The following is a 27848-nucleotide window of genomic DNA, read 5'->3' on the forward strand; positions in this document are numbered from 1 at the left end:
CTAACGCGTCCGTACCGTAATGCCTAGTAAATACACGCACGACGAAACCAAGTGGCGGCTGCTTTGATCGCAGTGTGGAAAAAATGACGTGGTCTGAGGCCTTTTTGTCTTCAAAACTCACTAAAAAACTTTATTCGAAATATTCAACGAAACAAAAAAAACTAATTGAGCCCAAAGTGGGTCCCTCTGGTTGCCCTAGTAATTTTTTTTTTTTTTAATAAACTTTATTAAGGCAGTAGGGTGGGGTGTAATACAAAAAAATACATCAGAACGTCGCCAGGGGGTTTCAATAAATCATAAAGAGGTTGTCATACAAAAATATTATAAAAATTACAAATATTCAGAGTTTTAGCAGCTTTCAAATTAGTAAAGTCTTTAATAGAATTAATATATTGCCTGGTTTCACTTATAAATATAGAAAAGAGGGGATTTTTTTTTTTTGTGTATCGAGATTTATGTATGTGATATTTTGCCAATAGTATAATTAGATTTATAATGTAATATTGATTTTTTTTGTGTATGGGAAGTCAGTGAAACTTGCCCTAGTAATGAAACCCTAAGTTTTCGTATCCATGGTAACAAGGTACGCTGACGCTAAACCGGAGCAGAGTTCACTGTATTCGGTGTATTCACTGTATTCCGTTGATAGAAGAGCACAATGTCCCGAAAAGCACTGAAAGTGGTGGTTGAATTGAAGTTCAGAGCGGTAAGACATGTCCATTTCTTCAATTAAATTCTAACCTTTCTTATGGGCAGTGGTAGTGGAAATTGATAGGGACGCTTCCGTTTCAGTTTAAACAATGTGTTTTTTTTTGTTTGGGTTAATCATTTATAGCCATTGTACTGTAGATATGTATGCATTTTGCACTGTTTCTGAATTAAGTCTTATTATTTTTATTTTTTTTTACCACACTTGAACGCAGCACGGATAGTAGCCAGAGCCAAAGCCACCAGAGATAGATAGATAGATAGATAGATAGTTAGATAGATAGTTAGATAGATAGATAGATAGATAGATAGATAGATAGATAGTTAGATAGATAGTTAGATAGATAGATAGATAGATAGATAGATAGATAGATAGATAGATAGATAGATAGATAGATAGATAGATAGATAGATAGACTTTATTTATCCCAAGCTGGGAAATTACAGTGTAGCAGCAGCATTACACACAGAGACAATAACAACACAATTAAGTAAAAAGAACAACCTAGGCATACTTCAAGCAATAAAATATAAAAATACAATAAAAATACAATAAAATATAAAGTGTCTAAAGAAGGAGGAGAATAGAATTCCAGTGCAGAATAAATATGAATATACAGTATAAAAATGTTGGTGCTATGAAACAAATAAGGTGCAATGAACAGTGTGCATAAAAACACATAAAGTGCAAAGACAGTATGTAATGAACCAGGTTATTATTTGTTATTGTACAGTGTGATGGCATGAAAAAAATGATCGGGTTTTTTTTTTGTTGTCTACATTTTGTAGCCCTTGTGTTGAATAAAGGAGCCTCCTCGTCAGTTCTGTTTGTTAGCAATTAACAGAAAATGTCTAAATGCTGCTTTGTGATTAAATGCTCTGGTAACAGGGTAAAGAACCAGGACTACGTTTTTAAAATCTGATTAACCCTATAAAGCCTGAACCATTAAATAATTGCCAGAATTTTTTTTTTTTTAAACTTGAGTGTTTATTGAACCTGCTGACAGATAATTTAAGAAAAAATCCAAAAACAATAGGGATATATGATTCTAATTTGTATCATATTTGATACATCAGTTCTTTTTGTGCAATTTGTTGCTCACAGTTTGTTTTTCTTGAACTAACAAAAACATTTTTAACCTTTTAAGGCTTTACTTTCTTTTAACATTTTCCTCAAACATGCAAAATATTTTTTTCCATATAACACAACATCATACATCTGCTTATATGAAGTTTTCACGCAGCAATGACTGATCCACCAGTGGAACCAGCATATAATTTTTGCTATATTTTGTATTTTTGTGCAATTTGTTGCTCAGTTGTTGTTTTTTTTCAACACATGTATACATCAGGTTTTTCAGGAAAAAAATATCACACTGATGATGTATAGGTCTCAAAAACTTGTGTATCAAATATGATACACTTGGCTTTATAGGGTTAAGCTAAAAAAAAAATCCTGAACTTTTGAGAGACAATGTCGTTTTCACCATCCAATTCAAAAAGTAAATATTAATTTATTCCTTGTAAATATTAGAATTCATCAGAATTCCAATATAGGTGATCACTTGAATAGTCTAACTGGTTTGTAATAAATATTATTTCCCCTGCCTGCCACGTGTATTTTATAGAGAGCAGGGCAGAAATGAGGAGAGGCACTGTCAATTCACTTTATTTCATATCAGAATTCCAATTATCTGAAGAGATAATTTTGTAGTCTAAAAAAAGTTTATTAATATTAACTGTTATTTGTCATTGTCTGTCATGTGTCCTTCACAGAAAGATGACAGCATGAGAACAGCAGAACAGAGAATAGTAGAAGATGTCATGTTTCAAAAAACATCTTTAGGGATTATCATAATTTTCGAGAGACCCTACTGTTAAACCCTGTATGTTAAATTGATTCAATTTCAACTTTAAGGCTTGGTTTGCCAGTTCTCTGACTCACCAGCAGGTGGCTCCGGTGAATTTTACTGAAAGCCTTTTATCACGTTTTGACTCATTTCTTTCCATATTTTATTTTTTTTAGCTGACCTAGAGCAGCAACAAGATTACAATAAAACCCCACAAGCTGTAATCATGTTAAAAATAATATGATATTTGAATTTGTTTGAGTTTTTGTAAATAACAATGCCATATTTTTGTTGTACAGTGTCAGTCACCTTCTTAAATGTAGGTAACATAATTCATTTTCCTGTCAATTGCATTAAACTGATTTGAAAAACAAACACACATTTTAAAACAAACACCACTCACCCAAGCATACTGTCTCAATGATTCATATTTCAGCCATAAATTAGATATTTTACTTTGAATTTAGTAGTTGGTCACACCACGAGTGGTTGGTCGCTCTAAATGACAGGAAGACATCACATTGTTAAAAAATCAATCAATAATCAATAAAACCAGACTTTATTAAAAATTCCCTGAATTTTACTGACCGTTTTTAGGCTGTTTAGGCTTGATTAGTTTCCTTTCAGTGCTTCTTTCTTTACCCCAGCAGGGAGAAAAGATTGTTATCCAGGTGGTATCCATGATTTAATTAGTGTATTTATGTGTCAAATCCTTAGTTGAATATAAAAGCACATAAACTGCCAATATAGGAATTCCATCTATCATGGATAACACTCTGTAATTGTCGTACCACATGATAGTTGGTCATTTAAATGTTTTTCAAGTTTAGTCAAAGTTTACAGGCACTTAATTGGCCACCTAAAACAAAACAAGCTTACCTCCCACATAAGGTCACCGTGATAATGGCTTTCCCTCACTTGCATCGTTTCCTTGTGAAGACCATGTTTTTTTTTATTATTAAAGTATTTATTTAATTTTTAATTTTTCAACATATAGTACAGACACTTACAAACAACCGAGACAGACACCGAAAACAGACAGGAAGAAAAAAAAAATAAAAAAAAAATAATAAAAAATAATAAAAAAAAATAAAAAAAAATAAATACAATTAAATTAATTAATTAAATAAAAAATAATAAAAAAAAAAAAACAGGCAGTCAACCCAAAACGAGGACAACAACATACGCTTACTATGACAAGTCCTTAATGTATTGAACAAAATAATCCCATACTAAATGGAAATTCCCTTTAACATTGTTTTTCTTGTGAAGACCATGTTATCATTTAATGCATGGCACAATAATGTAGTATATTCTGTTCAAATCAAGAGCTGGATGCCTGACTGTTTTTTCAAAACACGATTTCTTAAATTAAGATTGTTAAATCTAGAAATAAGCATGTTAAACACTTAAAATAAAAAATTATCTCTTAAAGCAAGATAAAATATCTAACACTTCTAAATCTAAAGTTTTTTTTATCTTGGTAAGAAACAAATAATTTGCAGAGCACTCTGCTGGGTCCAGTTCACCGCTGCTTGCAGCTTTAATTTATCTTGTTTTAAGAGTTACTTTCTAATTTTAAGCGTTCAACGTGCTTATTTCTAGATTTAACGATCTTAATTTAAAAAATCTTGTCAAGTGAAATTATCTGTCCCTGCACCAAGGTTATTATAGTTAACGAAAACTAACGAAATAACAAAAACTAGAATTGAAAAAACATTTTCGTTAACTGAAATAAAAATAAAAACTAGAGTTTTTTCAAAAACGATAACTAACTGAAACTGTATTGTGTGGTTACAAAACTAACTAAAACGAACTAAAATTATAGTGAAAATGTCCTTAGTTTTCGTTTTTGTCAACTTTTTTCATTCATAATTCAGTGTTTCTATTTGAACATGCAACACATGGTAAATATGTTTACTGAGACTGGGATGTTTACACTAGAACCAAAATTCAAAACAGTTAATAAACTTATTGGGGCTGAGATGATAAACCAAAGGAAATAAAGGCAAAATGTATTATGACCTCTTTGAATCTGGCACCCAACACATAGCCCATTACAAAAAAACTAAAACTAACACTAAAACTAATAAAAACTAAACTAAAACTAAGCATTTTCAAAAAATAAAAACTAAACTAAAACTAGAAAACTCACTCTAAAAACTAACTAAAACTAACTGAATTTGAAAACAAAAATTCACAACAAAATTAAAACTAAAACTAATGAAAAATCCAAAACTATTATAACCTTGCCCTGCAGCCAGATAATTTCCCTCAGATTTGGACACCCCTTTTTTGCAGTGTGATTTTGACTTTTATCACTCTCCGCTAGCAGTGGAGTGTATCTCATATTTCCCTCTATTGCTCTCAGGTTTCTTGTCCTGGAGTTCATTTGCCAGCCAAGGATGATATCTACCTCAGCGTGTGCTTCATGGGCCAGTACCGCCAGTCTGAATGTCTCCCTGCTGTCTTTCCACTGCTGTTTCATGAGAAGATGACCTTTGAAAAGGCAAGTCTTGACTTGAAAGACAGCTATGATGAAGATGAAATGAGGTTTGAATAATCTTCGCAATTTTATGTATTGGATTTTCAATAACACATAAATACTAAGACGTGTAAATGAAACGCAGAGGAAATACTTAACCCTTTGATGCACAACATGGGTCTAAAGCAGAGGTCATAAACTCAAATTACCTGGGGGCCGTTGGAGGCAGTATCAAAATGACCAAAAAAAGACACAAAATTACTAAAAAAGACAAGAAAATGACCAAAAACGAAACAAAATTAAAAAAAAGGCACAATATGACTGAAAAAAACACTACTTAAAAAATACACAAAATCACAAAAAAGACACAAAATGACCAAAAAATACACAGAATTACCAAAAAAGACACAGCATTATTAAAAAAGACACAAAATGACCAAAAAATAACAGAAAAAAAAAGACACAAAATGGCTCAAAAAGACACAAAATGACCAAAAAAGACACAAAATTATTTAAAAAAGACACAAAATTACCAAAAAGACACAATTATTTTAAGAAAAGGACACAAAATTATTTAAAAAAAAGACACAAAATGATATTAAAAAAAAGACAAAATTACTAAAAAAGACACAAAATTACCAAAAAAAAAGTAATTAAAGGGACCTTCCACACACAACACGGTAAAGTGCCATTCATATAAAACATTTAATATCAAGGTGGGGGCCACAAAATATCGTCACGAGGGCCGCAATTGGCCCGCGGGCTGCTAGTTTGAGACCCCTGGTCTAAAGTGACCCGACTGAGTTTTTAATTTTCTATATCTTTGCAATAAATTAATTTCATCATTCAGTATTCCAGGTTTTCCTCAATCAATTTGTTTTTGATTATCATACATCCTAATTTTTTGTTTTACATTTCTTACTTTTTGCATAAAACCCCTTTTATTATCACTACGCTTCTAATGCACAACATGGGTCAAAAATGTCACTATGGGGTATTGTGTGTATAATTTTAAGGAAAAATTAATTTAATCAATTTTGGAATAAGGCTGAAACATCAAAAAAAATGTGGAAAAAGTGAAGCGCTGTGAAAACCTTCCAGATACAGTGTATGTGTGACAAAATGATACATAAACATGTTAAATATATTAAATATATGAGTGTGGAAAGTAACTATTTGAAACAAATTACTATTATTATAGTATTAGGTCATTTAATTTTAAATCAAATTTGGATGAATGAGTCATTTTTGACCCATGTTGTGCATTAGAAGCGTAGTGATAATAAAAGGGTTTTCATGCAAAAAGTAAGAAATGAAAAACAAAAAATTAGGATAAACACAGAAAAACACCAAGAAAATGAAAACAACAAGAAAAAAAAACTACCATCAAATATAAACATTTGTCAACCAATAGTAAACAAACACAAATTCATAGATTGGCATGGTAGAAAAAAACAATTTAAATAACATTCCAGACCCATTAAGAGTAAATTAAGAGTAAAAGTGGTTGGAGTCATTACATTTAGCTGCTACTCTTGAATGGCAGCAATCACACCCTTATTACACTCACTGGAGCCAATACAGGAAATGAACCCAAATGCATGAATCAGAACAACAGTCAAATGTTTCTTGCGCAATGTTTCCTCTACTTCTTTACTGTTTACCGACAGATTAGCCTATAGCAGTACATTACACTGTCATCTTCTGACCAAAGTACGTTTATGTGCAGCTTTGTTTATTCGCTCTAAACCAGTTGTTGGAAACATCCCTAATTCACATTTTCTGTAATGCAACATTTGAAAATTTTGCTTGAACATTCATTTCTACTTTAACCTCCTGAGACCCTGCGTCCTCATATGTGGACATTTCATTTTAGGTTTTCTGGACCTTATATTTCATTCTGCTTAACTATAACTATGCACTCTAGAATAAGAACAATACATCAATCAGTGTAAAAATCAGATGGCAGCATCTTGGTAAAGTCAATTAACAGCTTTTACCCAGACAAAAGTGGACCAGGTACCAAAGCTGATCAGATTTTATGGCTAAAACTTGTTTATTTGTACTTAATAATGTTTGTAGTTTGATGTTCTGTGCAAGTTTGACTCTTTTTAGCATTAGCAACAACTTCCGACTCTGCTAATCAGGAAGTATTCATTTGAAAACGAATAGACTTTTACTATCATTCTTCAAATGAGAGGGTGTAAATGTAAGGAAATAAAAAGTTTTATACACTGGTGAATTAATTGCGTTATACAGTAAAATGAACCCATTCTTTTTTTTCAAAAACTAATTCCTGTTCAAAGACAATGCTTAGTTTTTGTATTTATCAGGTCCTACAAATCCAAAATATCTAGGAGAAACTAACAATACATACCAAACAAAAGCTTGGTTCTCAGGAGGTTAATGGAAACACGGCTACTGTCAAATGTAGATTCACTGGTGGGCAATGTCCTCTTCAAAAGAAAAAAAAAGACCCAGAGTCTCAGGTTTTCCAAGAAGAAAGAAGAAAATTTTACTTTAAAAAGGTAAAGTAAAATACTGCTTCAGAGGCTTTTCCACCCTGAGCAGAAAACAGTTCTCTGAAAATATTGAATATTGTCATATTTAAAGATGTTGAAAATGTTTCAAATTACTGTCAATCAGCAGCTTCAGTACAAACCAATCTGTATCAGACCTTAAAACAATATTGGTGGAACTATATTGCTAAGAGCCTGACAAAACTTTTACAACTATTAATGGCTATACATACCAATAACTACTCTAGTAGATATAGTACAATGTTGTTTAAATAATAATAGTTAAATAAAATATTTTGTTTCTGTCTAGATTTTCAGGCACACAGTTGACCCTGGGGACATCGCTATAATGCTTGAGTGTAAGTTACTGAATATTTGGTTGTATACAGATATTGTATGGTAAATATTGTCTTACATAATAAAGTAGTTTTTTATATTAAGCTAAGCTGAGTCTCCTGACTTTAGCTCAAGGCTGATGTCAATCTTCTCAACTGACCAAAATGTCATACTAAGTTTTTATAGTGTAACCATGAATATTCTGACTATACATTTAGGCTATGGGCTTCCAGTTTAATGTTGTGTAAAGCTAGCATTAAACACACTTTATGGATTAAATTAATGTTGAATTTGTCATGTTGTGGATTCATGCAACAGATATCAAAAGCAAGAGTTTATCATCTTAATTTCTGACGAGTTTCAGAACATCCCTGTAAACAAGAAGCATATCTGTATGAATTACTTCCTGTCGCTAAACACATGTAGCTTTCAAAATAAGAGCACATTGAAGTGTTAACAGAATCCACCACCAAATTTTCAAGACTGTAAAAAATAATGCCTTGAATAAAACATACAAAAAGCCTTATTCTCCTTTATAATAATTCCCTACATGTTCACAATCAGGTAGGCAAACTCATTATTTTAAGATCAATGATTAAAATCAGTGTACATGATGGAATAGTAGCATTAGAACGTGCCACCAAATTTGGGCTGTTACTGCAATAAAATTGGTAACACTTTACAATAACCATCATTTATAGATGGTAAATAGACCATTTATAAATGGTAAACAAATAGTTTATTAATGTTTAATCATCATTTATAAACCATATATAGGCCATTTAGAATGGTGAATAGAAAATGTAATACGGTTGAACTATAATTTATAAATGCCAAATAGATTACTTTACCATAAACAAACATAATTATTAGTTTATTAATAGCTTTACACTCATTATAACATTTTTAACACCATATTAAGTATGTAAATGATTTCAAAATGATTCTTATGCCTTTAAGAAATTGCTTGAAACCATTTAAAGATTAAATATGTATAGAATTTTGTAAATGGTTAATAATAATTGGTTTATAAACCATCTATAAACATCACTTAGATGGTTATTGTAAAGTGTTACCATAAAATTGAATACAGGTGTACCTTGAGATTTTGGTTTGCACTTTGGTGTGCCTTGGACACAAAAAGGTTGGAAAGCACTACTATAGGGAATGTAAGTTTCTTATTGACATAAAAACTATGGATTGTCTAAACTTGATACCTTTTCTCTTCAGATGAGACAGTCACGATTGAACTGGTGCAACTGAATCCTCGAGGTGAGGTTGTCTATTTTCATTTTGATACAACTTTTTACCTTAATGTATGACCACAGAGATTTCAATTTAAACCTTACTCTTCGGTGAAAGCATCCATTTACCTGCCCAAAATATCCTTCTTCATAGTGTAACAGCAACCTGGTCTCACAGAAATCCGTGAAATAGCCACGGATTTCGCTTAACTCAAAATCCGTGGAATAGCCACGGAATCGCTCAAATTTCCGTGAAACTGACACGGATTTCGCTACAATGCAAGTTAATGACAGTCATATTTTTCTGGCGAGATCTTCACCACAAAATGATTATGTACATTCACTGAGTGAATATTTAGAAAATAAAACATATATTTCTCGCTAGAAATGTGATCAAAATCCATTTTTATGCAGAAACTAAGTCAAAATATTGATTTTTCACTAAAAATGAGAGAACTGTCCGCCATGTTTTTTGTTTTGACCGCCGGGACCTTGAAAGTCACGTGACTTGGAACAAACCAATAGCCACGGGATATGACTGTCATTAACTTGCATTGTAGCGAAATCCGTGTCAGTTTCACGGAAATTTGAGCGATTCCGTGGCTATTCCACGGATTTTGAGTTAAGCGAAATCCGTGGCTATTTCACGGATTTCTGTGAGACCATGTTGTGTAACAGACGTGTTTTTGTGTTTGCAGTGGCAGACACTCTGGCCTACTTTGAAGATGATGTCCGACATTTCTTATTCCCAGAGCCCAAACTGGTTCCCTGCTCCTCTGGAGTGGATCGAGAGGTTCTGATGACCCGAGTACCTCACTTTCCAGTAGGTCCAACCATTTGACACATTACCTTTAAAGGCATCTTATTGTGAAAAGTTAAATTTCATGGGGTTTTTTATTCATTATAAAACAGGTCCCATTGTTATAAATAAAACATAACGTAAACAACTGTATTTCAAATATATTATAAATATAATGTGAATATATAACACACTAAAATATTAAATCTGACCCGTCAGAAGCTGCGAATGTTACAGGAGAACACAAACAAAATGGACAACGAAATTATTTGATCAATTACAAATAAATAAAATAGGTCATAGAAAAATGAATAAAGTCTCAATGCTGACCAATCAAAAGCTTTCAAGTTTTACAGAAGAACACATTAAATGTGTTAGTCAACTCCAAATAAATAAAATAAAATATTTGTTCTAAATTTCTGTTTAAATTACTGTTTTACATTGTTGGGAAATTAATTGTTTATGCCGAAAAACAGAACGGCACATGAAATCCTCGTTAGTTCAGGTAGCACACTGGCTGCTTTGTTGGGGCCATCAGCACTGTAAATAATGTTTGGATTAGATATCGTGTGTTCTGTTTTGCTTGTTTTTAGAATAAATACCTTTCGAATATATGGTGTCCTTTTTAATTTTTCACATGTATGAGTGAGATGCCAACCTCTTCTATGAAACAAATGAAAAATTCCTTCAACCTTTGCTAAATGTTAATATGGTAATTTGATTATAATTATCAAGTTAATTATTAGTCTGAGTTCCAAATTGGTAGTTTAGTAATTTTATGAGACTGATTTAGGTGAATTGGTTCTTTTCTCTGTTTTACAGAGTGGTGCCACATTTCAAGGTGACTTGTGTAGGCTTAAGGCCCAAAACAGTAACATATAATACTTACATTACCACATTACAGCAAAAAGCAATGCATTACAGTAATGGCATTACTTTTGTAACGCGTTACTCCCAACACTGGAGACTATAGAGTGGGGTTAGTATACATTTTTTAGAGATAATATCCCCCAGACCAGTAGTTCTCAACCTTTTTGAGTCGCGACCCCCAATATAACATGCATGTTGTCCGCGACCCCAGCTCACTGAACAGAATCTCACACGCACAGTTCAGATCACCCAAAAAAGAAACAAAATGTCCAAAAAAGACACAAAATGACAAAAAAAAGACACAAAATGACCAAAAAAAGACACAAAATGACCAAAAAAGACACAAAATGACCAAAAAAGACACAAAACGACTAAAAAAAACAACACAAAATGACCAAAAAAAGAATTTTCTAAAATGATTTGGCGACCCCCAGAAATCATCTCGCGACCCCAATTGGGGTCCCGACCCCAAGGTTGAGAACAGCTGCCCTAGACAATGAGGGGTTTACGCTCTCCACTGTAAAAACAACCTAATATTTTCCACCCAAAGATAAATGCTTACCCAATGAAGCATGAAATGAAACAGGCCATAAAGAATGCATAAACAAATGCATATTTCTATAATCTGCTACAAGATAAAGTATAAAGCAAGGCAGAGATAATTGAGGTTAGTGATTAGAAACAGTGAACCAGCATGTGTCTGTTACTGAAAAGAAAACTTCCTGGCAAGCAGCGTGTTCTAGATGAAAACAGAAAATCAGTCATGAAAAATGATTCAACAGTAAATCGTGTTATGGCTATGCTAAGTGCACCCCATGCTTGCATAAGGTCAAGCTAGACCTGTGAAGCAGCTAATGCATTCACGTTGTTGCTGAAATTAATTAATTAATTAATTAAAACCATTTGAATGAACAGAATAGAACAATATAAAAGCAGAGGAGGATACACATCACCTGTTATATGCATGGCTTGTGTGGGCAAAGGACGACCAGCGGCCCAGTTGTTACAGTTCTGAGGGGATAGGTTGCTTTTTGGTGAGGATTTTCTCAAAATGATAGCTTAACCACACTGTAAAAAATGTTTGTAGAAATTACAGTAAAACACTATCAAATTGCATCAGAAATAGGTTGTGAAATTGAACATTGTACATCACCGTAGTAGATACTTTTAATTACTGTAAATCAAAGAATAGCATACCACTTTGGTAACACTTTCTATGAAGACTACATCTATAGTGCATTATGAGCGCATTCATAGTGAATTATAATGCTCATTATAATCAATCATAATGCATTATGACTGCACTCATAAACACATATAAAGCTTCATGATGCACTATATCAACAGTTATAAATATAGCTTATAATGGCTTATAAATCCATTAAAAAAGTGTCTTATGAGTGCTCTTGACTGGTTATAAACTACAGGCTGACTGATGAGGCTTATAATACATTACAACTACTCATACCCCTCTATACACACACCTCAACAATCAGTTGTTATAAGGACTCATAGGATGCCATAAGTATAAATAAATGATCAATGTATGCTTTAAGTAAAGTGAGGTTCATATAGACGCATCTATAATGCAGTATAGCTAATCATGATGTTTCATTGTTGGCGTTAAGTAAAGTGTAACACATCATGATACAGTCATATAATCCGTGGCTATTTCACGGATTTCTGTGAGACCAGGTTCATGCAAAGAGATAGCTTTACTGACTGAACTTTTGCTAGAGCTTCATTTGCGAACCACTGGTCTTGACCAAAGTAGCAGGGAATTAAAAAATGGCTGGCTATAATGACGACAGGTGTGATTTCTGCAGTATGTTGTGATTATGGAACATATATTTCCTCTCCTCTGTTTTTCCTAGGGTATCGCTCCAAGGTTGGAGTTTTCCACCAAGACAACCATCATTGAGTGCTCAGCTTATGCAGAGACAAATATTTACCCCAATGTACCCATGGTAAAGATTATAACGTATCAATTTATGTAGATGATGTCTGACTGCGCACACTGACTGGACCTAATTAGATTCTTGTTGGCAGCAGACACATGCATGATACTAGTCCACTAGTCTTTTATGGGTTCCTTGACTTTGAATCGTGGCCATTTTTAAGTACTAGTAATAAATATCTGTAGTATTTTTTAATATTAAACACAAGATGGATAATTCAATAGTAAACAAAATCAAGACAAAATAACTAGTTACCTTTTTTCATTAGATTTGTTTACATTTTGGCAAATTGGCATCAGTTTTGTATTAGCTATTAGCAGCTCCTGTGTGCAGGGTATGTTTTAATGTATAGACATATATTAACCCTCTATGGTACGGTGTTGCCCTCAGGCAACATACCCATTTTTGGCCTGTCAAATTTTTACAATGCATGTTTTTGAGTGTTGCAATACTTTAAAAAAGAGGGAAAAGTATAGGGAACCAATAGCAATGCTTTAATATGTCACATGACCTCCAGAAGGCCATATTGAAACCCTATTTTCAGACTTTTCCAAAGGAAACAGCTTTGACATTTTGCGTACAGACAAAAAAATCACAAAAAAATGTAATTTTCTGGCCATTTTCCATCTGTAAAAAATATATATTCCTAGGTGAGTAAAGCTTCACTTTTGATAGTTTCATACACTTAGACTGTTCAGACAACCATTTCAATGGGTCGTTGGTTCAATGGTACAATTTTGCCTAGACAACATTCAGACAAGAAACCAGTTTAAAAAGTTCCTTTTATAATGTTTTTAAATTTAAAATGTTATGTATTGCACCCTGTTGAAGCTACTAAATCTTTTACACATGTTTATTAAATAAATGATGTCAAAAATATTAAATTGCTTTTCACTTGATCACCGTTATGGTACAATGTTACCTACGGGCAACAAATTCCAAAAACTTTAAAAAAAAAGTAAAAGAATTATAAAATGTCTTCAGATTATGTTTATTTAGTCTATTTTAAGACAAAAAAAAAAAACATAACTAGCATCATAAAGCGTACCATAGAGGGTTAACAGATTACTTTAATACTGTAGAAAACCTAAAAACCTGATGATTCTAGGGCAAATTCTGGAGCATATAGGGAGCATCTTTTTTCTATGATTAATATTATTTGCAATGGGCATCAGATAACATTAGCTAAATTAGCTCACTATTTTAAAGGTTCACCATTACTTTTTAAAAATTATTTAAACTGTTTATCCATTAAAGTTGATTGTTTGAACTGTTTATTGAGTACTTTTTAATTTTCACTCCACTACATTGTGCCCCTTTTATAGAGAATTGACCTATGGCTAAACCACGCCCCTAAAAGTGATGAGCCAATCACAATGTGCATAGCTAACCCAATACACTTGGACATTTTCTGCTTCCACGTCCATTGAAATGCATTAGAGTTAGTCAGTTTTCATTCATTTTTTTATGTTTTTTCTTGACATTTTAAGTTTAAAACGTTAGTCTAACCCTTTCTAACGTTAGGCTAGTAAATTTTTGCCTGGAGTTGAAGCTTTTCATCGACCTTCTCAACAATAAAATTATTAATATAACCCTCCAATGCATAGCTAAGGCCCTTTTGGTGACTTCGAGATGATATATAATCTTTCTGATCGAAATCAAAAATAATCAATTGCCTCCTGTGAAATGTCTCCCACTGTGACAGCTGCCATAGCGCCTGTCACCCAATGTTGACTGTTTGTCCGAGTGAGTGGAGGGGGCGGGGCTTAGCCATAGGTCAATTAGGGGTGGAGGAAGGGAGATTATTATGGGGGAGATAGCAGGTCAACAGTAGATGCCACATAGTCATAGAAATGATATTACATCATCTCAAAGCCAGGAACCTAAAGATTAACTTAACTTTATTTAAATAAATAAAGTGTATAAGCTAAATTATAATAGGAGGTATCCATTCTTTTCTTTTTTTCCAGAGACCAAAGATAAAGAGAAACAGGAAACAGTCCAGCAGACCCAGGAGCTCCTCTCCTCAGAGGAAACAACCTCAAACCAGTGGAAGGAGACGAGGTGGCAGCGCCGACACAGAAAGACCCAGCAGCGACAGGTGGCCTTCATACGTCCCCAGAGCTCAGTCCCTGTCCCCTCTAAGAGCTGGAAACACACAGCGCCTGTCTCGGCCCAGTCTGGCCTCTGCAGCTCCCAGTCCAGCCAACTGGGACACAACCAGCACATACCAGCCCGTAAGGACAAACAGCACATCTTTTTTCCAAATGTAAAATATTTTTATTCATTTAGTGGTCATCATTTCTAGCCACCAGATGGCAGAGAAGAGCAAATGGTCACACATCACCACGCAGCAGTTATTTCTACAACAGTGGACTTGAGTTTGCTCTAATACAAATATTACTCTCTCCTCTCTCCTATCCAGTATTAGGTTTTTTCCCCCCGATGAGATGTTCTAATAGAACATAAACTACATAAATATATACACACATCACAATTGTGTGTGCATCATGGCCTAGACCTCATGGATCTCCCTCAACCCAACACTCTCCAGTGTTTACTAAGTCCTCCACAACTTTGATCGGCTTTTCATCCATTAGTATAAATTGGTATAAGCCCTTATACAATGTTGCTTTTAGGTTACTAAACTGGATTACAGTCTCAAAGAGCTTGTAAAGTTTAGTGTTATTGTTATACTACTCTAATAATCTGTTCATAGTGGAAAATGGAAATCTGATGTGACTCAAAGGCATTTTTTCCCTCTCTATGCTGTTGTAGTGAGATATTCTCCAACTGGCAGCAGAAAATCCTTACACAATGGTTTGGGAGAAACTAAGTTTTTTCTTTCCTTTTGGCGTCTTAGATCAGAGCTAGAGTCAGGAAGTAGTTAGCCAAAATAATGGAATCAAGGGGGAAACAGCTAGCCTGGGTCTGTCCAAAGCTCAAAAATACATCTACAGACATATCTAAATCCCTATGATCAATACATATCTCATATTTAAAAAAAACAAACTGAAACTGAAATGTTTTAGTGATTTTTGGGTGAGTTATGTGCAACTACACTACAGGCCAAAAGTTTGGAACCGACTTCAATTTTCTGTTCACGATGGCTTTCTTTAAAACCAGTATGGATTCTTTGGATTTTTGGATGTGTTTACTGCATGATCATACTTTACCTTTATTGAATTTAACCATTTTCCTCAATTTACCTTCAGGTTTACATTGATGTTATCAGATCATTGCTGAATAAATGTTAACAGGAGAAAAGAAGGGCTTAGTTTTAGGGTTGAGAAGATTTGGGAAAGTCACAACTTCAGTGCAAAAGTAAAAAAACAAATCAGAGTTTGTATTATTCACTTTAGCTCTTTGGCTTTTGAGAGTTTGGAAACAAAAATCCCAAGAAATCTCAACTGTGTTCATATCTCTGACACACTACCACAGAAATGGCTAAAATTGAAGCAGCTGGGTAAAGAAACAAGAATGCAAATTTATACATTAAGGAAAGAAGGATACACAAAGTCTAAGCAATAAAAACCCAAAGATCTGATAATTATAGTCAAAATGTGTTCTAATAAGTGACTCTTTATATAATAATCACGTTTAATTTGTTGCAAAGTATAGCAATGAAACTATGATCCTTTTTTTTTTACAAATTTGATCTTGTGTCCAAACTTTTAGCCTGTAGTGTATATGTAGTTGCAGTTATGTAACATTTTTTATTGAACATCATCACGTCCTTCCCCCTGCCACTTATGTGCAGCATTTTGGTTTTAGATGCCATACAGGCACAACTTTTGAAATGTTGCATTAAAGAAATTGTGAATTAGGGATGTTTCCATCAACTGGTTTAGAGCAAAAAGACAAAGCTATCAGTGTGTTGCTGTAGGCTAATCCATCAGAAAACAGGAGTTGAGATTGCGTGAGAGACAGAAAACAACAACAAAAATGAGGTTGCTAATCGAGCAGCTTACGCAACCCACAAGAGAAAATGGAGAGAAGTCTTGAGGAATTGGATTCAATTGAGCAACTTATAATTGTTCATTCATGTCAGCTCGTCTTGATCAGCAGAGCGGAAACAGCTGATCAGTCATGTGAGTTAAATGTTCACAATGTCAGAACTTTTTCAGAAAAATCATTTCCATCTCCTATTTAGCGCATTACCTTTTTTTCTGAAAAAGACAAAAAGCACCTCATGCAAATGTTAAAACTTTTATTCCAATTTTTCAAAAGTTCTGTTGAATTTAGGTGTTTCCATCAAGCTTTTCTCAAGGAACACAGCTTTAGTCATCAAAACCCACAACCTCAGTGTGACAATAAGACTCTGCATTAAGTAATGCTTCACCAAGAAATAGTTCCAGCAGGTTAACTTCCTCTAAATCACAAATAGTAATTATTACATTTCTGTTTGTTGACAGAAACAGGTATTTGTGTATTTTAAACTTTGAGCAGAGCCAGGCTTACTGTTCCTCTGTTTCCAGTCTTTACACTAATTTAGGCTTCGGCAGACTGACTCCAGCACTGTATTTAAAGTCTCACTCTAAGAAAAAAGCAGATAAGGACATTTCCCAGCACATTGGAATTATTCCTTTAAGTCAGATGCCGGGAAGTTGAAATTAAGTATTGGAACCTGTGTCTCCCAAATGAATTGACAGGTTTTTTTAAATACTATATTACTTAACACCCAGTGGCGGTTCTAGACCAATTTTACTGTGGGGGCCAAGGAGGGGCCAGTGTTTAATCAAAGGAGCACATTAGCACATGAAAAAATGGCAAAGATGATATCTAAGCATTCAAAATCGTTGAATGTCTTGAAAAAGACACAAAAATGACAAAAAAAGACAAAATGACCAAAAAAGACACAAAATGAGAAGACAGAATAACAAAAAAAAAACCCACAGAAGACATAAAATGACAAAAAAAGACATAAAATGTCCAAAAAAGACACAGAAAAAAACACATAAATGACACCAATGACAAAAAAGACACAAAATGACAAAAAAAGACACAAAATAACAAAAAAAAGACACAAAAAGACACAAATGACCAAAAAAGACAAAGACACGTAAAGACATGAAAAGGATTCAAAAATGGACAAAATAGCCCTATAAGACTCCATAGAGTTAAACTATTATACAATATACACATTCTGGGTTCCTTTCGTGTACAATGAGATATTGTTTGAACAATTTGACACAGGGGCCACAGCAGGGGCCAAAGGCTTCTTCACAGGGGCAGTGGCCCCTGTAGGCCCCTGTGTAGAACCACCACTGTTAACACCACAGAAAATCTTTTTTTAGTACTGTTGGCGAAACACAAAAATGTTTATTTGCTATGTGTAACTTAGACTCTTCAATTATGTGTCTTAATGCTGTAAATGTAGGTCGTCAAAAAATACTGATTGAGCCTTGAATAACTGCGATTGAGACAGGCAGAGGTGCAGATGTATATTGGGATGGTTTTCTGATAGTGAAAGTAACCAATAGAAAGTAACTCTGCTTCTGTTGGCAGGTTGGAGGGATACCAAGAGTTGACTCCGGCTCTTCAGAAACATTTGACCCAGTTGACTTCCAACGAGGCCCCGAGGCTTTAGGGCTGTCACGGTCTTATAGGGAACTGGCCAGGCACAGCAGGTAATTTTCATATTGACATTAATAGTAGTGGTGGTCAAGAAATGTTCACTGTATTGGCTGGACAGTTGGGGCGGGTCATTAACCTTCACCGGGCGAAGAACCGTATTTGGTAACTTCAGCGGATATCCAAAATAAAAAATAAAAATATTTCGAGAAAAAAGTTGCAAATTTACTAGATTAAAGTGGCAAATCAACAAGAAAAAAAGTCGCAGATTTAAGAGATTTAAAGTGTCAAATCTGTGTGAAAAAAGTCACAGATTTATGAGAAAAAAGTGTCTGCAGTAGCTGCACAGAGATTAAACAGATATCACACTTCTCATCTGGACGTTTCTTTATTCAAGCAAGTGATGATGACAAATAAAAAATATGACTCAAGCTGAAATGATTTGACGATTGGTATGATGTTCAGTTTGCTTTCCAGCTCTCACATAGAATGGGAGGATGTCCAGGAGCGTGTTCGGGGACTCCTTACAACACCAAAAGCTGTACGCAGACTTGCCTATGTAAGTAATACAAATCATCAAACTCTCGTAGATGCAGACTGTTGCAGATGTCTAATGGGAATGTGAGCTCCTTTTTGCTCTCACTAGTCATTCATTTCTGTGGACTGTTGCCACTTGTGGTTATCTGAATGACAACTGCCTTCAAAACTAATTCTCAACAAAAACAAAATGTTGTGGTGTTGTTATTTTTTCACTTCATTTTGTGACATGTCATCCCTGTTTGTAAGTCATGTTCTTTTTTCAGTCCTAGTTATTTCTGTCACCTGTTTTATTTTGTATTCTCTTGCTCTCGTTTCACTTTGTCTGTGCCAAGGTTATTATAGTTAACAAAAACTAACGAAATAATGAAATCTAGAATTGATAAAACATTTTTGTTAACTGAAATAAAAATAAAAACAAGAGTTTTAAAAAAACAAACCGATAACTAACTGACACTGTATTGTGTGGTTACAAAACGAACTAAAATTATAGTGAAAATGTCCTTCGTTTTCGTCTTTGTCAACTTTTTTCATACATAAACCTTTTTGGTTGATATGAAATCTATTTAATCTATCTGGTTTTATGACTTAATAAACTTATTGGGGCTGAGATGGATCAGACAAAGGAAATAAAGGCAACACTTATTGTGACCTTATTGAATCTGGCATCCAACAAATACCCCATTACAAAAAAACTAAAACTAACACTAAAACTAATAAAAACTAGACCAAAACTAAGCATTTTCCAAAACAATAAAAACTAATTAAAACTAGCAAACTCACTCCAAAAACGAAATAAAACTAACTAATGAAAAAACTAATGAAAAAGCCAAAACTATTATAACCTTGCTTCCAATCTCGTCCAACAAGTTGCACTTCCATATTTCTACAGTAGCCCAGACAACCAAACACTGGCATCATGGAGGTCTTTTGCATTTTAACGTTGAGGTGAATGCGTCTAAAGTTCAAAGACACACTTGGAAAATATTTGGCTTTAATCTGCAACCTAACAGCTAGATGCCATTAAAACCTCAAGACTTCTATTTTAAGATACCACAAAGAAAATATGAGTGTTGTGTTGTGTTTTAGGGGGCCACACACTCAGAGGTAGATGAGGTTTTAGCCAGGAGGTCCATCTCTCCAGGTCCACCATGGTGACCTGGCCCGGTTCTGGAAAGGTGAGTAGGACCTGCTTTTTGTCTCCATGGTGTCCTGGTAACATCGTGCTTAAGATACATACTATGTGGTCACAAAACTTTCTGGTTAACACAATATCCCTGTACTGTGAACTATTCCTTCCATTCATCCATTTTCTTCCGCTTATCCGGGGCCGGGTCGCGAACTATTGAATAAGGCAAAAATTATCTTTTTACTAAACCTGTTACGGCTCCACCCACACCCTCCTCCTCTGCTCCTTCACACCCCTCTGTTCCGGCCTCAGCAACTCCCAGCACCTCAGCTCGCTCCCAGCGGGCACTACTCAGACACAGCTGCAACAGGTTAGTTGACGAGGTGAATGAGCCGGATCACTGCACACCTGCTGCCACTCTCCAATCAACCCCTCTGCCTACAAGACTCCAGCTCTCCTGCCAGTCATCGCCAGATCTTCCCTGATTGTTACCTGATCTCCCCTCTCCAGCAGTGATCCGGCTTGCCTGCCCGTCAACCAGCCCAGTCACCTCACCTGCTCTTCACCTCCAGCTCACCTCCGGTTCCCCTCCAGCTCACCTCCAGCTCCCCTCCAGCTCACCCAGCCTTTTCCCCCCACATCACCCTACTAATAAAACCCTGAACTCTACTAAATCCTGCCTCTTGTGTTGTGCGCTCGAGCCTCTCCCCGCTACCCCTAACAGAAGATCTGGCCATGGACCCAGGCTCGGCAGACACAGGAGAGCGGACCCAAACCCCGCTTCCTGAACCCGCACAGCAGGCTCTCCAGGCCCAAGGGAGAGTTATTTCGGACCACAGCCGTCTCCTCAGGGAGGCTTCAGTTTCTGTCCAGTCCCTGGGTGACCGGCTCCTGGCCCAGGAGGCTCTACAGCAGGGGCGCTCTTCCCAGGTCCAGAACCTCACATTGATGGTCCAGTGCGTCGGAGCAGGTGGCTGCACTTATGGCTGCCATCACCCCCCTGGCTGCCCCTGCCGCAGGTCCACCCCCGTTGGCTGCTCCGCCTCCGGCCCTGTCTCCCGTCCAGCCCCGTGAGCCCAACTTGGCCAGTCCCCGCCCCTTCGACGGGACCTTTTCCCAGTTCCGTGGCTTCGTCATGCAGTGTGAGTTGATATTTTCCCATCAACCCAGCCAGTTCCTCACACCAGCAGCCCGTGTGGCCTTCATCACCAACCTCACCACCAGCGAGGCCCTGAATTGGGTCCAGGCCATCCTCAGCTCTCGCCCAGCTTTGTTTGATGACTACACCACCTTCCTCGCTGAGTTCAGGAGGGTCTTCGACCACCCCACTGCCGGGCAGGAGATTGGGGCACGGCTGATGTCCCTTCGCCAGGGGAACCGGACAGCAGCCGCCTTCTCGACAGAGTTTCGCACTCTTGCCGCTGGGAGTGGTTGGAATGACGCTGGGCTAAGGAGCGCTTTTCGTCAGGGGCTGAGTGAGAACATCAAGGACGAACTCATCAGAGACAAGCCCTCCACTCTGGACGAACTGGTGGCCTTGGCTATTGATGTGGACGAGCGCATCAGGGAGCGCCAGCGTGAGAGGCGGTCCCCGACCAGTTCATCACAGCCCTGGAACACCATCCTCGGGGCCTCCCCACCAAGGGCCAACCCCCCTGTTCGAGAACCAGCCACCACCTGCCCCTCCCTGTCAAAAGGAGTAGGCTCACCCGAAGGGGGATTGCGGGTGAGCCGAATTACTCACTCCCCACCACCTATCAGCCCAGCCAGGTTCCCTGTCACCCTCTCCTGGCAGGGTCAGACTATTTCAGTCGGGGCCATCATAGACTCAGGGGCAGACGGGAACTTCCTGGACGCCCAGTTTGCCCGCTCGGCTGCCCTCCCCCTCGTCGCCCTGGAGTCCCCACTTGCAGTATCTGCCCTTGATGGACACAGTCTGGGGCCCCTCACCCACCGCACAAGACCCCTCTCCATGACCATCTCCGGGAACCATGTGGAGACGATCGACTTCTATGTCCTCAATTCTCCCCAAGCCCCCCTCATTCTGGGCCGACCATGGCTGGAGCTCCACATTCCCCATGTCAGCTATGGTGAGGGGCGCATCCTCAGCTGGAGTACGGCCTGCTATGCGCGGTGTCTCCGTGCTGCTCATACCCCGTCGTCACCACCACAGCCCCCTCCAGCTCCCCCCGACCTCTCCTCCGTGCCACAGGTCTACCACGACTTAGGAGAGGCCTTCAGTAAAGAGCGTGCACGCACCCTGCCCCCGCACCGGCCCTATGACTGTGCCATTGAGCTCCGCCCTGGCAGCAAACACCCGGTCAGCCGCCTGTACAACCTTGCCCCTCCAGAGAAGGCCGCCATGGATGAGTACATCTCCGAGAGCCTGGCCGAGGGGCTTATCCGACCTTCTCACTCCCCGGTGGCAGCGGGATTTTTCTTTGTGAAGAAGAAGGATGGGTCCCTCAGGCCGTGCATTGACTACCGTGAGCTCAACGCCATCACCATCCGGAACACCTACCCTCTCCCCCTCATGAGCTCCAACTTCGAGCCCCTCCTCGGGGCCACAGTGTTCACTAAGTTGGACCTACGGAACGCATACCATCTGGTCCGGATCCGTGAGGGGGACGAGTGGAAGACGGCTTTCAAGACCCCCCGTGGCCACTATGAATACCGGGTGATGCCCTTCGGCCTAACCAACGCCCCCTCGGTTTTCCAGGCCCTGATGAACGACGTGCTGAGGGATATGTTGGACATCTTTGTGGTCCTGTACCTGGATGACATCCTGGTGTTCTCCAGAGACCCCGAGGAACACGTCCAGCATGTCCGCCTCATCATCCAGCGTCTCTTGGAGAACCGACTGTTTATTAAGGCTGAGAAATGCATCTTCCACGCTCCCTCCGTGGAATTTCTGGGACTCATTGTGGAGGGGGGACGGACCCGGCCTGACCCTAAGAAGATCCGGGCAGTCGTCGACTGGGAACAGCCTACCTCCCGCAAGCAGCTGCAGTCCTTCCTTGGCTTCGCCAACTTTTATCGCCGGTTCGTTCGGGACTACAGTCGGGTGGCTGCCCCCCTCACTGCCCTCACCTCCTCTCTGCGACCGTTTGCCTGGACACCAGGGGCCAGTACCGCCTTCGCTGACCTGAAGAGGCGCTTCACCTCTGCACCAATCCTGGTCAACCCAGACCCCACGAAGCCCTTCATAGTGGAGGTGGACGCCTCAGACACGGGCGTGGGCGGTGTCCTCTCTCAGCGGGCTGCTGACCAGAAGATGCGCCCCTGTGCCTTCTTTTCCCGTCGCTACTCCCCCGCTGAGACCAACTACGACATCGGTAACCGGGAGCTACTGGCTGTTGTGGAGGCATTCCAGGAGTGGCGGCACTGGCTGGAGGGCGCAGAGCACCCCATCACTGTTCTATCAGACCACAAAAATCTGACATACATCAGGTCGGCCAGGAGGCTGACCTCCCGCCAGGCACGCTGGGCCCTGTTCCTCGGGCGGTTCGACTTCACCATCACGTTCCGCCCGGGGTCCCTGAACAATAAGGCTGACTCTCTGTCTCGGTGTCATGCGGCGGGGGAGGAGCCTACCACTCCAGATACCATCCTTCCTTCCTCCCGGGTCATCGGAGTGGTCAATATGGACATCGAGGCAGCGGTCATAAGGGCTCAGCACACCCAGCCCGACCCTGGGACTGGTCCACCTGGTCGTCTCTTCGTTCCGGAGGCCGTCAGAGCCACGGTAATCCAGTGGGGTCATGCCAGCCGCTTTGCCTGCCACCCGGGGGCCCGACGTACCCTGTCCTTCCTGCGCCGGCAGTTCTGGTGGCCTACTATGGCAGAGGATGTCCGGGGGTACGTTTCAGCCTGCCCCACTTGTGCCCGCAGCAAGACATCCCATCAGCCCCCGTCTGGTCTGCTGCGGCCCCTCCCCGTACCCAGTCGTCCATGGTCCCACATCGCGGTCGACTTTGTGACTGGTCTCCCCCTCTCCCAGGGTGACTCAGTCATCCTCACCATTGTGGACCGGTTTTCAAAATCTGTGCGGTTGGTGGCCCTGGCGAAGCTGCCAACCGCAGCGGAGACTGCAGAGCTGCTGACTGCCCATGTCTTCAGGCTGTACGGGCTCCCCCAGGATGTGGTGTCTGACCGTGGTCCCCAGTTCACCTCGAAGGTGTGGCAGGCCTTCTGTGGGGGTATTGGGGCCACGGCAAGCCTCTCATCCGGCTACCACCCCCAGACCAACGGGCAGGCCGAGAGGACAAACCAGAGTCTGGAGTCGGCACTCCGCTGCATGGCTTCCCTCCATCCATCCTCCTGGAGCAGGGACCTGCCCTGGGTTGAGTACTCCCTGAATGCCATGGTCAGCGACTCCACCGGCCGGTCACCTTTTGAGTGCTCCCTGGGGTACCAGCCCCCCCTGCTCCCACTCCAGGAGGCTGATGCTTCGGTCCCGTCTGTCCAGGCTCACATCCGTCGGTGTCGGCGGGTTTGGGCCTCTGTGCGCTCGGCTCTGCTCCGTGCTACGTCGCGGGCCGCTCGGGGTGCCAACCTGCGCCGCTCCACTGCACCTGAGTACCAGGCCGGCCAGCAGGTTTGGTTGTCCACTGCTGACCTCCCCCTCCACGTCCCCTCCCGGAAGCTGGCGCCCAGGTTCATCGGTCCCTATGTTATCGACCGGGTGATCAACCCTGTGGCTGTCCGGCTGGTCCTCCCCCACTCCCTTCGGCGTGTCCACCCGGTGTTCCACGTCTCCCGGGTCAAGCCCGTCGTCACAAATGCTCTTGTGCCGCCGGCTCCTGCTCCGCCCCCTCCTCAGCTGGTGGATGGTCACCCTCAGTGGGCGGTTCGGCGGCTCCTTCGGGCCCGGCGCCAGGGCAGGGGGTTCCAGTACCTGGTTGACTGGGAGGGGTATGGGCCTGAGGAACGGAGCTGGGTTCCCAGGTCGCAGATCATGTCCCCTGCCCTCCTCCGGGACTTCTACAGGGCCCACCCTGATGCCCCGGGTGGGCCCCGGATGGCCGCACCTGGAGGTGCTCGCTCGGGGGGGGGGTCCTGTTACGGCTCCACCCACACCCTCCTCCTCTGCTCCTTCACACCCCTCTGTTCCGGCCTCAGCCACTCCCAGCACCTCAGCTCGCTCCCAGCGGGCACTACTCAGACACAGCTGCAACAGGTTAGTTGACGAGGTGAATGAGCCGGATCACTGCACACCTGCTGCCACTCTCCAATCAACCCCTCTGCCTACAAGACTCCAGCTCTCCTGCCAGTCATCGCCAGATCTTCCCTGATTGTTACCTGATCTCCCCTCTCCAGCAGTGATCCGGCTTGCCTGCCCGTCAACCAGCCCAGTCACCTCACCTGCTCTTCACCTCCAGCTCACCTCCGGTTCCCCTCCAGCTCACCTCCAGCTCCCCTCCAGCTCACCCAGCCTTTTCCCCCCACATCACCCTACTAATAAAACCCTGAACTCCTGCCTCTTGTGTTGTGCGCTCGAGCCTCTCCCCGCTACCCCTAACAAAACCTCCCCCAACCCCAGTTGTAACTGTGTAAGGTTTCAACTTCTAAGGTTTGCAAAAATTCTGTAATTAGGGCCCGAGCACCGACCTCAAGGTTTGGTGAGGACCCTATTGGAACTGAAGTTCTGTTCAGTTCAGTTCAGTTCAGTTCAGTTCACTTTATTGTCAAGTATGCCCCATAAACACATGACACAGATGAAATTGCTGTCCTCTCGGACCCACGGTGCAAACAAGCAAAAAAACAAACAGACATTCAAACAGACATTCAAATAGTGCAAACAAGAGGTAGTTAATCATACATTAATCATTGATTATTTATTACATATGTATACATTTATGTATCAATTTTAACTGGGTCTCCTTACTGTTCTCTTCAATGAGAAACCACTTTTTAGTCTGTGACTGTGAAAATCTTTTGGTGTAAGCCCAGCATAAGGCATCAAAGCTAAAGTAAAAGAAGCTGTTGTTGTTATATGAGAATAAAAAAATCTACACTACCGGTCAAAAGTTTTAGAACACCCCAATTTTTCCAGTTTTTTATTGAAATTCAAGCAGTTCAAGTCAAATGAACAGCTTGAAAGGGTACAAAGGTAAGTGGTGAACTGCCAGAGGTAAATAAAAAAAGGTAAGCTTAACCAAAACTGAAAAATAATGTACATTTCAGAATTATACAAGTAGGCCTTTTTCAGGGAACAAGAAATGGGTTAACAACTTAACTCTATGGAGTCTTGGGCTATTTTGTCCATTTTTCAATTCTTTTCATGTCTTTGTAAGTCATTTTGTGTCTTTTTTTCGTCATTTTGTGTCTTTTTTTAGTCATTTTGTGTCTTTTGGTGTCTTTTTTGTCATTTTATGTCTTTTTTTGGTCATTTTGTGTCTTTTTTTAGTCCTTTAGTCCAACATAAAATGTGATTTTGAATCTTTTTTTTTACTTTCAAAACACTATCATGCTCAATAAAGAATTTTAAATGTTGCAAATGTGAATTAATTTCAGAGTACACTGAGACATTAAACTGCATAATTTTCAATAGAATTCTGGAAAAGTTGGTGTGTTCTAAAACTTTTGACCAGTAGTGTATATTGGTGTTATATGTCTGTGATATCTGTCTTTTTTATCTCTTTTAAGGAATGTCACCTTGCCGATTAAGTCTTCAGATGTCAGGACTCACCTGACGTGTGTGTGAGTGCATGTTTGTAGAGAGAAGTATTTCACTGCATTGATTTGATAAATGTCCACATACACTGTTTTAATGATTGGAAAAAAAATAATGTGTTACGTGTTAAAATAAACCTTTTAAACAGAGGAGTCAGTAGTTTGAGTTTGACGTCATTAGTCCCTGTGTTTCTATTCTATCAGCTGACATTGTCCAGTCCTCAGGTAAATCACAGAAGGTCATTAAAAGCAAACTGTCTGTGGTGATATAGCTCTGTGTGAACTACAGCTATATATCTGAGAAATAGCTTCTCACTTTACCAGTAAGGCATTAAGCACCAGGTCCATCAGGAACATTGTGATCTACTGCAGAGTGGCTGCTGAAACCGTGTTTTTTACATGGCCTCATGAAAAAAATTGCAGTTGCAATGCCTCTTATGAGTTCTTGAACTGACAATTTACAGTGAATCAGCATTGTACAAATACTGTACTGCCCTACAAAGTCTAACTGCAGTAACTACACAAGGGTAAAACTGAGAAAAACTGCTTTAAAGTTATTTTTTTACGTTTTTTAACTGGTCAGTTATAAGTAGGTCAGTGATATGACACTTATATGACACACATTTCTACAGTACACGACCCATTGAAGTGATTGTCTGAACAGTTTAAGTGTATGAAACTATCAAAAATGAAGCTTTACTCACCTAGGAATATATATTTTTTACAGATGGAAAATGGCCAGAAAATTACATTTTGAGTGATTTTTTGTCTGTAAGCAAGATGTCAAAGCTGTTTCCTTTGAAAAAGTCTGAAAATAGGGTTTCAATATGGCCTTCTGGAGGTCACGTGACATATTGTGACATATTAAAGCATTGCCATTGGTTCCCTATACTCTTCCCTCTTTTTTAAAGTATTGCATCACTAGAAAAACATGCATTGTATAAATTTGACAGGCCAAAAATGGGTATGTTGCCTGAGGGCAACACCGTACCATAGAGGGTTAAATCCTTTATAGAAGAATTCTGTTAAATAACTGTCTCATCAGCCCTGTCATGGTGGATATGAAAACAACAAAATCAGACAAAAATGAGCAACTTTCTTTTATTTGCTTGCAGTGACACATTACATAGTACATGTGGATTCACAAACCGTACGTACCCAAGA

General features: G+C 39.4%; 1 protein-coding gene across 1 annotated transcript; it reads left to right on the forward strand.

Moving 5' to 3' along the window:
• Positions 1 to 26897, forward strand: spata6l (spermatogenesis associated 6-like). Its single transcript, XM_059354453.1, has 13 exons — positions 1 to 706; positions 4930 to 5067; positions 7873 to 7921; positions 9129 to 9170; positions 9841 to 9965; positions 12686 to 12778; positions 14740 to 15006; positions 15409 to 15427; positions 15548 to 15593; positions 18277 to 18399; positions 18809 to 18902; positions 19970 to 20058; positions 26658 to 26897. Exons 1-12 carry the CDS (start codon positions 659 to 661, stop codon positions 20036 to 20038), a joined length of 1113 nt encoding a protein of 370 aa, XP_059210436.1. The 5' UTR covers positions 1 to 658; the 3' UTR covers positions 20039 to 20058; positions 26658 to 26897.
• The last annotated feature ends 951 nt before the right edge of the window (positions 26898 to 27848 follow it).

Source organism: Centropristis striata, chromosome 17 (genome assembly GCF_030273125.1).
Source record: "Centropristis striata isolate RG_2023a ecotype Rhode Island chromosome 17, C.striata_1.0, whole genome shotgun sequence".
In the NCBI taxonomy this organism is placed as follows: domain Eukaryota; kingdom Metazoa; phylum Chordata; class Actinopteri; order Perciformes; family Serranidae; genus Centropristis; species Centropristis striata.

What these genes read in the sequence shown, in the direction of transcription:
- spata6l (XM_059354453.1), top strand. Translation starts at nt 659, where the DNA reads ATGTCCCGAAAAGCACTGAAAGTGGTGGTTGAATTGAAGTTCAGAGCG. An exon ending in CATCGCTATAATGCTTGAGT is followed by an intron (nt 7,922 to 9,128) that starts GTAAGTTACTGA and finishes TTTTCTCTTCAG; the next exon opens with ATGAGACAGTCACGATTGAA. An exon ending in GAACTGGCCAGGCACAGCAG is followed by an intron (nt 18,400 to 18,808) that starts GTAATTTTCATA and finishes TATGATGTTCAG; the next exon opens with TTTGCTTTCCAGCTCTCACA.